Source organism: Aquarana catesbeiana, linkage group LG02, assembly GCF_042186555.1.
Source record: "Aquarana catesbeiana isolate 2022-GZ linkage group LG02, ASM4218655v1, whole genome shotgun sequence".
NCBI lineage: Eukaryota > Metazoa > Chordata > Amphibia > Anura > Ranidae > Aquarana > Aquarana catesbeiana.
The window spans coordinates 102,674,556-102,690,443 of NC_133325.1; the positions used below are offsets into that span (position 1 = coordinate 102,674,556).

The 15,888-nt window shown below is 46.0% G+C and overlaps 1 protein-coding gene across 1 annotated transcript in view; it reads right to left on the reverse strand.

Annotated features, from left to right (window-relative positions):
* EXOSC8 (exosome component 8) overlaps positions 1-15,653 on the reverse strand; it is a 29,563-nt gene extending 13,910 nt beyond the window's left edge. The window contains exons 1-6 of the mRNA XM_073613299.1: positions 15,500-15,653; positions 11,861-11,897; positions 9,475-9,538; positions 7,579-7,652; positions 7,267-7,312; positions 5,361-5,466 (exon numbers count right to left, since the gene is read on the reverse strand). Coding sequence (XP_073469400.1) covers positions 5,361-5,466; positions 7,267-7,312; positions 7,579-7,652; positions 9,475-9,538; positions 11,861-11,897; positions 15,500-15,516 — 344 coding nt within the window. The 5' untranslated portion in view covers positions 15,517-15,653. The remainder of the gene's footprint in view (positions 1-5,360; positions 5,467-7,266; positions 7,313-7,578; positions 7,653-9,474; positions 9,539-11,860; positions 11,898-15,499) is intronic.
* Between the last annotated feature and the right edge of the window lie 235 nt (positions 15,654-15,888).

A 15,888-nucleotide genomic window follows, 5' to 3' on the forward strand; every position in this document is an offset into this window, starting at 1 on the left:
CCGCAGTTGTACTGCCGCAGAATGGCACGGCTGGGCGAAACAACGTTATGCAACGTCACTTTGCCCTGTGGCCACTAGTGGGGGCGCATGCGCGCCCCCGGAGACGTGCGCCCCCCGAGCCGGTGCGAGTGCCCGGCGGCCTCGATCACCGCCGGGCTCCCACGATCGCTCGGGGCACACAGAGAACCGGGATCTTTGTGTGTAAACACACAGTTTTTGATTCTCTGAGGGGAGAACTGACAGATCCATGAACAGGCAATCTGTTAGTTTCCCTGCCCAGCCCACATCCCCCTTCAGTTAGAACACTTCCTAGGACACACATTAACCCCTTCCCTGCCCCCTAGTGTTAACTCCTTCACTGCCAGTGACATTTTGACAGTAATCAATGCATTTTTAATCGCACTGATCACTGTATTAATGCCAGTGGTTCCAAAAATGTGTCAAAATTGTCCGACGTGTCCGCAATAATGTCGCATCAAAAAAAAAAAAATAAATAATCGCTGATCGCTGCCATTACTAGTAGAAAAAAAAAAGAATAGTAAAAATGCCATAAATCTATCCCCTATCTTGTAGACGCTATAACTTTTGCGCAAACAAACCAATATACGCTTATTGCGATTTTTTTTTTACCAAAAATATGTAGAAGAATAATACATATCAGCCTAAACTGACGAAAAAAAAAATTTTTGGGGATATTTATTATAGCAAAAAGTAATAAATAATGCTTTTTTTCAAAATTGTCGCTCTTTTTTGTTTATAGCGCAAAAAATAAAAACCACAGCGGTGATCAAATACCGCCAAAAGAAAGTTCTATTTGTGTGGAAAAACAGGACGTTGATTTTGTTTGGGAGCCATGTCGCAGGACCGCGCAATTGTCAGTTAAAGCGACGCAGTGCCAAATTGCAAAAAGTGCTCTGGTCTTTGGCCAGCCAAATGGTCCGGGGCTGAAGCAGTTAATCAACATCAACTATGTTTAATCCCTATGTTGCTAGCATTAGTAAATAGATAGGAAGGTATATCATATTTACTTGTTTTTTCTGGCCTACGCCAAAATGGTGTCAAACATCCCAGAAGTCTTCAAAGGCATTTTATTTCTTTCATATGGAGGAGAGGGGGGGGGGGGGGGTTCTCTCCATTGAGCACACCCTCCTGCCTTCATGTCTGAGCTAAGGGTAGATAGATTCCATGTTGTATACGTACATGAATCATCTGCCCTTACTTAAAAGTGGTAGTAAACCCTCCTGTATTTTTACCTACAGGTAGGCTTATACCTAAACTTACATGTAGGTAAAATGAATATCTCCTAAACGTGCAGAGTTATAGGAGATATTCTAGTGAGTAGCAGCCGGGGACAGCACTGGTGCACGGGCTCAGAATACCAGTGCCATTCCTTCAGATCTGTGTGCCCCGGCCAATGCGATGCATACTAGCATATTATGCCTTTGCCTTGCAAGGGGAAACTTTTCTTTCCCCCCCCCAAAGAGTTCACTACCGCTTTAAGATGGTAGCAAGTAGAAATGCTAGAAAGGTGCTTTTCAAAAGTGATTTCTCAACAAAATAAAGCACGGAGACACAGAAGGATAGGCGAGTTTGAAAAATAAAAAATGACCTAAAATAGTGTTTTCAGTTTGAGGTGCTCAGTAAAGTTAAAGTGGTGTTCCACTGAGAAAAAAAAAAAAAATTAATATAATAATTTGGAAAAAATTTTTTCTTTTTTACTCACCTCCAAATAGCTGTTGCTAGGGGGTCCCTCGTAGTCTGCCTCCTTCAGTACCTGGGCTGGTGACATCACTTCCCCTCGGCACAGGAAGGGCTCAGCTCTGCTCCTTCGCTCTTGTCAATCATCTGGGACACATTACAGGTCCCAGATGACTGAGCGGCCAATCACGGTGTGCGGCGCCGCTCGCGCATGCGCAGTGGGTGCCCGGCTGTGAAGCCACAGCCAGGCGCCCACAGTTGCAATGCCGGCGCCGCCGAACAGAGGGGGAGACAAGCGGAGCTTCTATCCCCTGCATCGATGGACCCTGGGACAGGTAAGTGTCTGATTATTAGAAGTCAGCAGCTGCAGTATTTGTAGCTGCTGACTTTTAATTTTTTTTTTTTAAATGGGAACTCCTCTTTAAGATCCACTTTAATGTCACACTGGCAATTTGCAATTTTTCAAGCAATTGAGGTTCTAAAGCCAAAACCTTTTTTTCACCTTAATGCATTCCCTGCTATATACTGCGGCAGGTCGGCTCTCCTGCGCGAACGGACTTACCAGTCCGTACAAGGAGGATAGCGGGCGCCACAGACTCTATGTCTGCTGGTGGCCTACGATCGCCTTGTACACAGGCAGAATGGGGAACTGCCCATGTAAACAAGGCATTTCTCCTTTCTGCCTAGCGACATAACAGGGATCTTGTGTTCCCAGTGATCCAGAACAGGGATCTCTCATGTCCCTGGCAGCCCATCCACCCTACAGTTGGAACACACCCAGGGAACACACTTAACCCCTTCATCGCCCTAGTGTTAACCCCTTCCCTGCCAGTGTCATTTTTACATTGATCAGTGCACTTTATAGCATTGATCAATGTAATAATGTCACTGATCCCCAAAAAGTGCCATTTGGGGTCAGATTTGTCTGCCGCAATGTCACAGTCCCGCTAAAAATCACAGATTGCCACCATTAACAGTACAAATAAATAAAAATAGAAGTCCCTACATCTATCCCATAGTGTGTAGACGCAATAACTTTTGCACAAATCAATCAATATACCCCTATTGCGATTTTTTTTTTTTTTTAACAAAAAATATGTAGTCGAATATACAGTGGGGCAAAAAAGTATTTAGTCAGCCACCAATTGTGCAAGTTCTCCCACTTAAAAAGATGAGAGAGGCCTGTAATTGTCATCATAGGTATACCTCAACTATGAGAGACAAAATGTGGAAACAAATCCAGACAATCACATTGTCTGATTTTTGAAAGAATTTATTTGCAAATTATGGTGGAAAATAAGTATTTGGTCACCTACAAACAAGCAAGATTTCTGGCTCTCACAGACCTGTATCTTCTTCTTTAAGAGGCTCCTCTGTCCTCCACTCATTACCTGTATTAATGGCACCTGTTTGAACTTGTTATCAGTATAAAAGACAACTGTCCACAACCTCAGACAGTCAGACTCCAAACTCCATAATGGTGAAGACCAAAGAGCTGTCAAAGGACACCAGAAACAAAATTGTAGACTTGCACCAGGCTGGGAAGACTGAATCTGCAATAGGCAAGCAGCTTGGTGTGAAGAAATCAACTGTGGGAGCAATAATTAGAAAATGGAAGACATACAAGACCACTGATAATCTCCCTCGATCTGGAGCTCCACGCAAGATCTCACCCCATGGGGTCAAAATGATTTGGGAGAACTTGCACAATTGGTGGCTGACTAAATACTTTTTTGCCCCACTGTATATTGGCCTAAACTGATGAATACATTTGTTTTTTTATATTTTTGGATATGTATTATAGCAGAAATTAAAAAAAAAAAATGTGTTTATAGCGCAAAAAAAAAAAAAAAAGCCGCAGAGGTGATCAAATACCACCAAAAGAAAGCTCTATTTGTGGGGGAAAAAGGACGTCAATTTTGTTTTAAGTACAGAGTTGCACGACTGCGCAATTGTCAGTTAAAGCGACGCAGTGCTGCATCGCAAAAAATGGCCTGGTCATTAAGGGGGCAAATCCTTCCAGGGCTGAAGTGGTTAAGGTAAAAAAAGGTTAGGACCCCCTTCAAAACACTTCTATCACTCCTGGATCAGTACAGTGCCATGCCATGCCATGTGGGAGTCATAGGCTCCAGTGAGGAAGGAGCAGGGGGCGTGGCTAAACCACACTGTAGGTACAACCTCCACAGACAGGTTTACAACCTCTTTACTGTAATGGTGTAGCACAAGTTTGACCCGCTAGCTATAAACTGGTGGTATTATCAATTTGTAGCAGAGATTAATCGTTACTACAAAAAATACGGCCCTAAAAGAAATCTGTAAAATGACAAATTACTTCAGAGAATACTAGTTGCCCACCTATCATTGGCTTTAGTACTTTCTGTGTCACAGACCTGGAATGATACACGTAACAAGTGCAGAGTAAGAATGCTTTGAAGCCTTTGGTGGACCAACATGCAAAGCCAGGCAACTAGCAAAAAGGAGGAACAAAATATATATATTATTTATTAATATAACTCAGTAATCTTCCTTAACCACCGGAAGATTTACCCCCCTTCATGACCAGGCCATTTTTTGCGATACGGCACTGCATTATTTTAACTGACAATTGAGTGGTCATGTGATGTTGCACCCAAATAAAATGTATGTCCTTTTTTTCCCCACAAATAGAGCTTTCTTTTGGTGGTATTTGATCACCTCTGCGGTTTTTATTTTTTGCGCTATTAACAAAATAGGGCAGACAGTTTAAAAAAAAATGTAAATTTTTTTTTTACTTTCTGCTATAAAACAAAATCCAAAAAAAAAAAAGAAAAAAAAAAAAATGTAATTCCTTCATAAATTTAGGCCAAAATGTATTCTGCTACATATTTTTCGTAAAGAAGCTGATATTCATTTATTTGCGCAAAAGTTATGGCATCTACAAACTATGGGATTTTTTTCTTTTTAAACTAGTAATGGTGGTGATCAGCGACTTATAGCGACAGACAATTTGGAGACTGACAATAATACAGTGATCACTGTACTAACGGCACTGGCTGGGAAGGGGATAACATCAGGGGTGATCAAAGGGTTAACTGTGTGCGTAGCTAGTGATTTTGTGCAGAGTGTGTGTGTGTGTGTGTGGTTGCTTTTACTAAGGGAAGGCAATCTGCCTTGTTTACATAGGCAGAATGCCATTCTGCCCGTGTACTCAACAATCAGTGGACAGAGTCTGTGGCAGTGTTTCTCAACTCCAGTGTTCAAGGCGCCCCAACAGGTCATGTTTTCAGGCTCTCCGTTATTTTCATCTGAGGGAAATCCTGAAAACATGACCTGTTGGAGCACCTTGAGGACTGGAGTTGAGAAACATTGTTATAGGATAACAAGTTAAAGTACAACCTAGAAAGAATGTGAGAAGCCTTGGTAATCTGCCAGGGAGACCATTATTTCTCTTAGTAAAAGGCAAATTACGGTAATCTATAGTTTCACATCACTCTAGTCAGACAGGTAAAAGCTGACACTGGTGGGGCTGAGTTTACATACTTGATACATTGCAATTGCTTTAAGCCCTTGTACTTTGTTTCAACAACTGTATTGTTCACTGACTGATTGTAATTGTGTCTGCAGCTGCTCATTAACACGTCCGCTACAGACGGAGAGAAAAGACAATTCACACAAAATCTTACTTTTCAATGACATCTGCAATAAATTGACTAGCGACTTGAGCTTCTTCTCCTGGAGGACCAGGCCGAAACCGTGGGGAACACAGTGGTGTAAGTTCAACATTAGGAACTGAAAACACAAAAAAAAAAAAAAAAAATTTATTATTAGGGAAACAAATGGCGAATCCCTGAAGAGGCAGCATTCTAATATACCGTATTTATCGGCGTATAACACGCACTTTTCCCCCATGAAAATAGGGGGCAAATCGTGGGTGTGTGTTATACGCCGATATAGGCTGCCTTGGAGGGGAAGGAGGGGGCGAGTGCCGCCAGATTAGACAGAGCATACGTTCTATCGAAAAGTGCCCACCGTCGAAAAGTGCATGCGTAGCATGGAAGGGCACTCAAGCTGATTTTCCGATCAGCTGGCGTGAAGTTACCATAGGCGCACATCGTAGGAGGCATTTTTCGTCGGGAGATACCATTTGATAGGCACAATTAAAAGCTATGCAAACAGTGGAGGGACACTGTGGTTGTCAGATTGTGCCTCGCTAATGCGGGGCGGGTTTACAGTGTGCTCAAGGTTGGGTTTTGCCTGTGTTGCAGGGTGGGTTTGGTGTGTTGAACGGCGGGTTTTGCGTGCGTCTAAGGGCAGGTTGCAACACAGACAAAACCCGCCCTGACAACTGCGGTCTCCCTCCACTCTTTGCATAGCTTTCAATTGTGGCTGTCAAATGGTATCTCCCGTCGAAAAAGGCCTCCTATGATGTGCGCATGCGCCATGGTGACATCACACAAGCTGCAGTGCCCTTCCATACTGCACATGCACTTTCAATGGCAGGCACTATTCGATAGAACACCGGATCGCCTGTGTACTCGGCTCAGCTCGCAGTCACGCCCAGTCCAGCCTCCTGGACGGCTCCTAGCATAGACGTCACATGTCCCAGCGTTGGCCTGGTATTATGTCCATCATAGGAGGCGGGCCTGGGTGCGACTGCGAGCAGAGTACATAGGAGATCCAGCTCTGTCTAATTGGCACTGAGCAGGCTGCATTAACGGGCACTGGTGAGGCTGCAGATGGGCACTGGCCAGGCTGCATTAATGGGCAATGGTGAGGCTGCAAATGAGCACTGATAAGGCTGCATTCATGGGCAATGGTGAGGCTGCAAATGAGCACTGATAAGGCTGCATTCATGGGCACGGACCCTTATTTTGCTTCAAAGTTATTTAGAATTTTAGAGTTGTTCCTGAAACTTCCCTCTTAAAATTAAGGTGCGTGTTATACGCCAATAAATACGGTACACACAAACCTACATATTATGAACGGAGATAGAAAAACACAATATTTGTAAACTGTAAAAGCCGATCGCCAGCTTTTAGTGAACTTTGATCAGGTCGTTTGGACCAAGCAATTTACATCACCAACAGATGCAGCAGCTGTGTGCACTGAAAAAACTGTTTGTAGCCTCACTTCCCATCCCTCTCCCGGAAAATAATCCAGATTGACTGATCGCTGCTTTATTCAATGATTGAATACAAAGCTTCCTCCGATTAGCTGGGCTGGAGATTGTGAAGTCATCCGTCCCCCAGTTTCAGATAATCAGAGGAAGCTTTGTATTAATTCAAAGAATACAAAGTTTCTCCCGAATGGCTGAGCAGCATCTGGCCAACTCGATTCTTTGCAGCACTCAGGACTGCCAGCTTCCAGAGAGGTAGAGAGAAAGAAGAGGACCCTACATGTCATAGGATTATGCAAAACGATTAGGCCAGAAAAACAGAGGTACAAAACGTATGTATACTTTAAAAAAAAAAAAGTGTAAATGACATTGTAAGCGTAGTATTTGTTTTTTTTTATTCACCTCCAGTACAGGTAAAGTACTAGTCGCTTCTGATGAGGACAGCTGAGCCTACACATAATTATATCACTTACCAATATAGCCCTTGTTAGGAGCATCTATTGGAGGGGTTGCAAACTCCTATGGGAGAAACAAGGGGAACACAAGATCAGCGAGTAGAATACATATTACACAACCAGAAGAGTAATAATTAGTGGGAACTGTTAAACCAGGCATACAAGGTCAATGCACGCCTTTAGGAAAGTCAATGAAATTAAAGATCTTGCCAATTTCCACTTTAAAGAAAATGTTGCCGTGTCTCGGGGGACACAAATTGGCAGTCTGTAATTTCCATACAAGCAGCTTTCCAAGCTACCACTTATACATGGGAGAAGGTCACAACTCACCGCTTTAATGCCGCATATTACAGTGCAGTTCCCAATCTTCACTAACGCTGAGCCATCAGCTGTGGTAATTGAGCCTGTAATCACACAAAAATGTCACCATTTACATGGTAACTAAAATACATGAAATAAAACAGGACAGAAACACTGCTCAGACCACAAATGTTCCAGGTTCCCATGAATATTAAGAAAATTAAAAAGGATTGGTCTGGTCCACCCAACTACTGACCGCACATTCACATCTGACACAAATCTGTGAACTCTCTGTGAATCAGCCAGGAAGCAAAAGTTCATGAAGATGAATTTTAATTACTTAAAGTAGAGCTCTGTGCTAAGAATGATTTTGCTACACGCATCCAATATGGCTGCCCTCTCCATAAATATAATTCTTAATCTTCTTTATGCAAAAACTGCAGCTGTCTTACCACTAGGACGAGTACCAGCCTGTTATACCACATCACCAAGCCATTTTTCACTCCTGTGATAGTTTGACCCACAATCATCCAGTCAAGCAACATGTACTCAAATAAAATTTTATAAAAAAATTTGGGAGTCAGAGAAAAGGTTTTCTTTGGATGGTATTTAATAACCACTGGGTTTTTATTTTTTTACAAATATAAAAAAGAAAAAAAAAAAAAAAAAGACCAAAAATATTTTAAAATGTTCTCAAAACATATCAAATATAGATGCCAGGATAATACAAACACCCTTAACTACTTCCAAACCAGGCCTTTTCTGGCACGTTTTGTTTACATGTAACGATCAGTAATTTTTTGCTAGAAAATTACTTAGAACCACCAAGGCCTAGAGAATAAATTGATGATGCTTGGACTGAGTAAATAGATAGCAAATGCCATGCTTTAAAATTGCACACACCCTTTACAGGTTACCACTTTATATATACAGAGGAGGTCAAGTGCTAGAATTAATGCCCATGATCTTCATTCGTGGCAATACCTCACATGTGTGGGCCGATCACGGTTTGTGTGCGTGCATGCGGGAAAGATGCGTTCCCTCGTCTTTGCGTGCGAGCATGGGGGACGGGGGCACTTTACTTTTTTTTTTTCCCCCTTTACACTGTTGCTTTACATCTTTTTCTTTTTTATCACTTATTGCTGTCACAAGTATAAACATCCTTGTGACAGCAATAGAGATGAAAAAACCAAGATCTGCATTTTCGAATGCTTTTGATTTTTGAAAATGTCTCAGTTGTCATCTGGCTAAACTAGAAGTGATGTCAGGTCATGGCTTCCGGGTTACCATAGCCAATTAAAGCCGATCTAGGCCTTGTTCAGCTCTCCGATCAGCCAGCGGACGCGCTGACTGGGCGCTCGGGTCTCCTTGTGGGAAGACGGTCATTAAAAAAAAAAAAAAGCATTACATTGGGGACAAAAAAAAAAAATAAAATAAACCCCCCCCCAAAAAAAAAAAAAAAAAGTTTGAGCCCCTCCCCACAAACATAAATGCACACATTGGGGGTGCCTATACACAAAAATGTTGGTCGTGCTACATGTTACATATCGCTGCATACACCAGAGCGAGAGCAATAATTTCAGGTCCATTAACCTATGACCTGTAAGGGCTTCTAAAGCGTTGCCTATGGAAAATGTAGGGTGCTAAATATTTTCGCTGTTTTATGAGCGCAAACTTAGACCCCTTTCACACAGGCAGTTTTAATGCGTTTTAGCACTAAAAATAGCACCTGTGAAGCGCCTGAAAACTGCCTCTTATGCCTTCCCAGTGTGAAACCCTAAGTGCTTTCACACTGGGGCCATGCACTTGCGGGACAAGAAAAAAAGTCCTGTAAGCAGCATCTTTGGGGCGGTGTAGGAACGGTGTATACACCGCTCCTGCCCATTGGAACGAATGCTGCCCATGCCACACTACAATGATACTTGCCAACATTTATTGTAGTGGTCCTGAATTCACTCAGGTCTCTTCCATCGGGCCGACATTTCTCCTTCTATAAAAAAAAAACAAAAAAAAAAAAACACTAGAATGTTAAAAAGTGCTGGTGCCGATATTTACTTTTACTTTGATAGAAAAAAAAAAAATTAAAAACACCACAACGTGCAATATTGGATTATATGTATTCAAACAGCATTTGCTAGAATGGAGTACTAATGATCACAGATAATCTACAAGAAAGACTGCTGCACTGAAGACAATGAAAGATAACAGAACTACCACCAGTGATTTGTTAAAGGAGATTTATCATGCCTCCATATGAATCACAGTCACAATAATCAGGCATCAAGACAAGAATAGCTCGATCAAAGAAAAAAAACTTAAAGGGGTTGTAAAGTCAGAAGGTTTTTTTAACTTAATGCATTCTATACAGGAAGATAAAAAGCCTTGTGTGTGCAGCAGCCCCCCTCAACCCCCTAACACTTACCAGAGGTCCCTCTCTGTCCACGAGTGGTACCCCAGATGTTTTGGAACTACATTTCCCATGATGCTCATGCACTCTGCAGTGTAGTTGAGCATCATGGGAAATGTAGTTCCAAAAGATCTGGGGTGCCAAGGTTCGCCATCACTGGTCTAGGCCGTCCGATAATTTCCTTCCTAATTGGCTGAAACACAACAGCGGCTCTCGCCGCTGTCAAAGTCAGCTAGCCAATCAGGGGAGAGAGGGGGTGGGGCGGGGCCCCCATAGCAACCTCCTTGCTGTGGGGGCACTGAACAGGAGGGAGGGGCCAGGATCACAGAAGAGGGACCCGAGGAGGATCCAGGCTGCTCTGTGCAAATCCACTGCAACAGAGCAGGCAAATATAACATGTTTATTATTTTTATAGGAAAAAAAAAGAGCCTTTACAATCACTTTAATGTAAAAAAATTATGTAATCCTTTTCCATCATGGTACTTTTTACACGGCCAACTGGGGCCTGTTTACAAACAGAACTGGGTAAATAGCCATTGTGCGGTTTTTCCTGCCTGCTCATCACCGAGTACTGACCTGTACACAGACACTTTACAGAGCCAATCCGAGGAGCTGGGTACCATGTGATTGCTGTGACTGGGCATCAAAGGGATCACATGCTATTGTTTACATGGTTCATCCCTCCCCTTCCTCTTACAACAGAGAAAGAAGATAAATTGTAGTCATTTATGAATGGGGGAAGAGTGAATGGATCAGCGCCTGCAGGTTCATTGTATTCGGTATTTTTTTTACTTATTAAAAATTTATATACACAATTAAAATTTTTGACGTTTCCTAGTGCAGCGTTTCTCAACTTTAGTCCTCAAGGCGCCCAAACAGGTCATGGTTTCAGGATTTCCCTCAGATGAATCGGCTGTGGTAATTACTAAGGCAGTGAAACTGATCAAATCACCTGTGCAAAATAATGGCTAGCCTGAAAACATGACCTATTAGGGCCCCTCGAGGACTGGAGCTGAGAAACACTGCCCTCATACATAGTTTTCTCGATATGTGGGGAAAAGCTATTGCTCACCACTGCCAGCTCAGACCCTTCAGTGTGGCTTCCCTGAACTTCCGGTTAAGGAGAGCACACACTGAGCATCAGGGCTCAAGAGAGTTCACAGGTGTCAGCAGCTGTCCATCAAGGAGATTGGAGGGGGAGGGAGCTGGGCAACACCGCCCTTGCCACGTTTCCCAGTTTCTGCGCTACCACTGGCAGGCCCAGGGACCCCAAGGTGGGTGCCGCTGGGTAGAAGGAGGTAAACTAGCAAATGTCCATTCATCTGCTCTCCATTAGCTTCAATGGAAGACAGGTGAGACATTAGGGTTCAAAAAGACCCCTGATGTCTCCATAAAGAGAACCGGTCACACCCAATTGGTATTATATAGGGGACTTTTGGTCGCTGCTTGAGTTTCCCCATCTTTCCTGTAGGTGGGTGGGGCTTATCATGCTACCTTCCTGGAGGATGGTTTGGGGGGGGAAAGCCTAAAAAAAAGCAAAATAATACAACCACCAGATTTATTTGTAATCAGCAACATATAAAAGAGAAGTTCGGGAATAAAAAAAATAAAAATACACACACATGCTCACCTAGGTGAATCGTTCTGATCCTACATATGCCCCCCTCCCCCCCCCCCCCCCCCCCGCCACCCCAACTCAAATTTGATTGCCGCACGAAAATCGGCCATTACTGCAGCCCACTAATGGTGCAAAATTCGTACGAAAATTCTTAGATACGATTTTCGAAAGACTACATAAAAATCATGGAGCCATTTACTTTAACAGCTGTGAATCACGAGCAAACAAATGATAGATGTTTTGGGGTGAAATATTTGTGATCACAAAATTAAAATTGTATTACTTACTAGAAATTTTCTGTAATATTCCAGCGGCTCCACTGACCTGAAAGAGAAAAAAACACAACTTTATTTTTGGAGGAAGGAGTTGAAATTCACACACAACAAACTTCCACCTGTATGGAGTATGAGGACTCATCCCCACAAATGGGTTATTCCTCATTCCAAACACGAGTTCCCCCTCATTTTAAATATGGGTAACTTCTTGTTTCAATCATGGGTCACCCCTTATTCTACTAATGGGTCATCCCGCACATCAATCATGGGTCACACCTTATTCCAACCATAGGTCAACCTTAATTCCAATTATGGGTCAATCCTTGTTCTAAAACCCGGGGGTGGGGGGCATCCCCAATTCCAAAACCGGGGGTGGGGGTCATCACCAATTCCAAAACCGGGGGGGGGGGGTCATCCCCAATGCCAAAACCGGGGGGGGGGGTCATCCCCAATGCCAAAACCGGGGGGGGGGGGGGGGGTCATCCCCAATGCCAAAACCGGGGGGGGGTCATCCCCAATGCCAAAACCGGGGGGGGGGGTCATCCCCAATGCCAAAACCGGGGGGGGGGGGTCATCCCCAATGCCAAAACCGGGGGGGGGGGGGTCATCCCCAATGCCAAAACCGGGGGGGGGGGGTCATCCCCAATGCCAAAACCGGGGGGGGGGGGGGTCATCCCCAATGCCAAAACCGGGGGGGGGGGGGTCATCCCCAATGCCAAAACCGGGGGGGGGGGGGGGGGGGTCATCCCCAATGCCAAAACCGGGGGGGGGGGGTCATCCCCAATGCCAAAACCGGGGGGGGGGGTCATCCCCAATGCCAAAACCGGGGGGGGGGGGTCATCCCCAATGCCAAAACCAGGTGGGGGGGGTTCATCCCCAATGCCAAAACCGGGGGGGGTCATCCCCAATGCCAAAACTGGGGGGTCATCCCCCAAGCCAAAACCGGGGGGGGGGGGCCATCAGCAATTCCAAAACCCGGGGGGGGGGGGGGGGGGTCATCCATAATTCCAACCATGTGTCACCCCAGGGCTGTCTTTAAGGCGGGGCAAAAGGGGCACCTACCCCAGGTCCTCTCATTGTTGAGGGGCCCAACATCCTCACAATCTCTCCACATCACATAGTGCAGCTGCAGTGAAAGGGAAGCACCAAGCTGTGGTGTCCTTGCCTGACAGCAGAACTGGCCAAGTGTACACGGGACGTTTTTACAACCTCTCCTGAACAATTTAACTTGACAGATATTAACCCACATTTAAAACATCCATTTGGCCGCGTTTACATGCCGTGTTTTGCTGTGTTTAGAAGCGTTTAAAAAAAAAAAAAAATTTTTTTTTCAAATAGTCAAAAATGAAAAAACGTCTGTAAACGAAACGCGGCTAAATGCGAGTTACCGAGTTTAGCGATTGAAATGCCTCTAAACTCAGCATCTGAACTCATTTTTTTGCTTTCCAAAAAAGGCCTCCAAACTCAACTGCCTAAAAACGACATTAAATGACCCGTGTACACGTACACATAAGATAACATTGGATGAGTTCAGGGGCAGCTGAAAAAAAACATCCAACTGCCTCTGAACGTCCGTTTACCAGCAGCAGTGTACATGAGGCCTAATGAGCAATGGCAGGGGCCGGAGGATCACAGAGAGGAGGCAATGACAGTCCTAAGGCAGCATGGATGAGGATAGCCGGTGGGTGGTGAGAGTTACGATCTGATTGAGAACATGTGCATGGTTGTTTGAGCCGCTAATATGTTATCACTCTTCTCTACCTCTCTGCTCTTTAACAACATTACCAGCACTGCCAGTATAGAACACTGGTGGGCATGGATGAGCAGGCAGGTGGTATGTTGTGTGATTTACAATTGGAATTCGCTCATTTGCTCTGCTGAGAATGAAAATTAAAAGTCAGCAGCTACAAATACTGCAGCTGCTGACTTTTAATAAATCGGACACTTACCTGTCCCAGGGTCCAGCGATGCGGGGGTAGAAGCCACGCTCATCTCCCTCTCTGTTCGGCGGCGCCGGCATTGCAACTGTGGGCGCTGGACTGTGGCTTCACAGCCGGGCACCCACCGCGCATGCGCAAGTGGCGCCATGATTGGCCGCTCAGTCATGTGGGACCTGTAATGGGTCCCAGATGATTGACAGGAGGGAGGGAGCAGAGCTGAGCCCTTCCTGTGCCGAGGGGAAGTGATGTCACCAGCCCAGGCTGAAAGAGGCAGACTACGAGGGACCCCCTAGCAACAGGCATTTAGAGGTGAGTAAAAAAAAAAAAAAATGTATCCAATTTTTTTTTTTTTTTAAGGCACATTCATGCATTTTTTTTGGGTGGAACATCACTGGTCTCTGCTTGGTTTGCTCATTGACAGTACTGTTTCTGAATGTAATCCTGGTCGGCCCCATTAACCCCGTCCTTTCTGCCCATATTATGCGGCAATGCAAAACAACACTTTTAATATTGCAAGGGGACAGCTTTGCATTTGTGGCATAATCTATCTAGCAACTAATCAGTGAGCAGTAACGCTGTGCAGTAACCTCTAGCAAACAGTGGCGACCCGTCCATTAGGGGCGCCGCCCCCCCATCCCTGTGTCCGGACCCCTAATCTACATACAGGGCGCCGGACAGGTGGATTCCAATGGGGGGGGGGTTTAAAGCAGGTGATTAATAGGCTTCAAAAAAAGGGTGGGCTCAGGGCATCGCGCTCCAAGCCCACCCAGTTGTGTGACAGCATATTCACTATTATCACACCGATTCTCCTCCCGGCCAATCAGGTGGTGGGTCATAAGACTTGTTTCCTGATTGGCTGAAAGGCAAAGCCTTCCTTTAGCAGGAGTAGATGTACAGCCGAGGAAAGAGGGAGACACAAGGGAAGCTCGGGACACGGAGGAGACTGAGGGAGGAAGCCGCCTTCTGTCAGCACAGGGAGAGTTAGCGGGCTTCCAACCGTGGCTCGCGCCCCCCCCCAATTCCAACAGTGGCCCCCCCCAATTCCCACCGTGGCTCGCCCCCCCCCCCCCCAATTCCAACAGTGGCCCCCCCCATTCCCACCGTGGCTCGCCCCCCCCCCCCAATTCCAACAGTGGCTCGCCCCCCCCCCCCCCCAATTCCAACAGTGGCTCGCCCCCCCCCCCCCCCAATTCCAACAGTGGCTCGCCCCCCCCCCCCCCAATTCCAACAGTGGCTCGCCCCTCCCCCCAATTCCAACAGTGGCTCGCCCCCCCCCCCAATTCCAACAGTGGCTCGCGCCCCCCCCCCCCAATTCCCACCGTGTCTCGCTCCCCCCCCAATTCCAACCGCGGCTCACGCCCCCCCCCAATTCCAACAGCGGCTGCCCCCCCCCCCAATTCCAACAGCGGCTGGCTCCGCCCCCCAATTCCAACAGCGGCTGCCCCCCCCCCCAATTCCAACAGCGGCTGGCCCCCCCCATTCCCACCGTGGCTCGCCCCCCCCAATTCCAACAGTGGCTCGACCCCCCAATTATGGATGATTCCTCATTCCAAAACATGAGGGCCCCCCCCCCTGTTCCAACACCTCTTCCCGTTCCTCTAATGGGTGTCACATTCCCAACAAGAGCAGGGGGAGGGGAGGATCTCCTCTGTCAGCTCAGACCCCGCGCACGATGTACATGATGACGATCTTAGCTCCGTGCCACACTCACTTGAATCCAGCCGCCATCCCTCCACCATGTGCGGACAGGCTGGGCTCGGCTTGTCTCCGGTGGCAGAGTCCTGAGTTCCGCTGATAGGAGGAAGTCACACGTGCCTCCTGATCACATGTACACACAGCCCGCTCCACGCCGCACTCCCCCTGCTGGACACGTAAGGAACAGCGCGCCGCTCACACTACATGGGGTTGGCTGAGCTGCTGTTTGCTGCCTCCTGTGCTGGTTCTGCCGCTTGTATGAATGAACGTGGATTATTTCCATATAATGGCAGCCCGTACTTTGTGTACCATATACCTTCCACCTCCATAACAACTCTGATTCCAGAAATGTGTCAGGTGTCAGCCAATCAGAGGACACCTGAATGCTAGATTCTTTAAAGTACA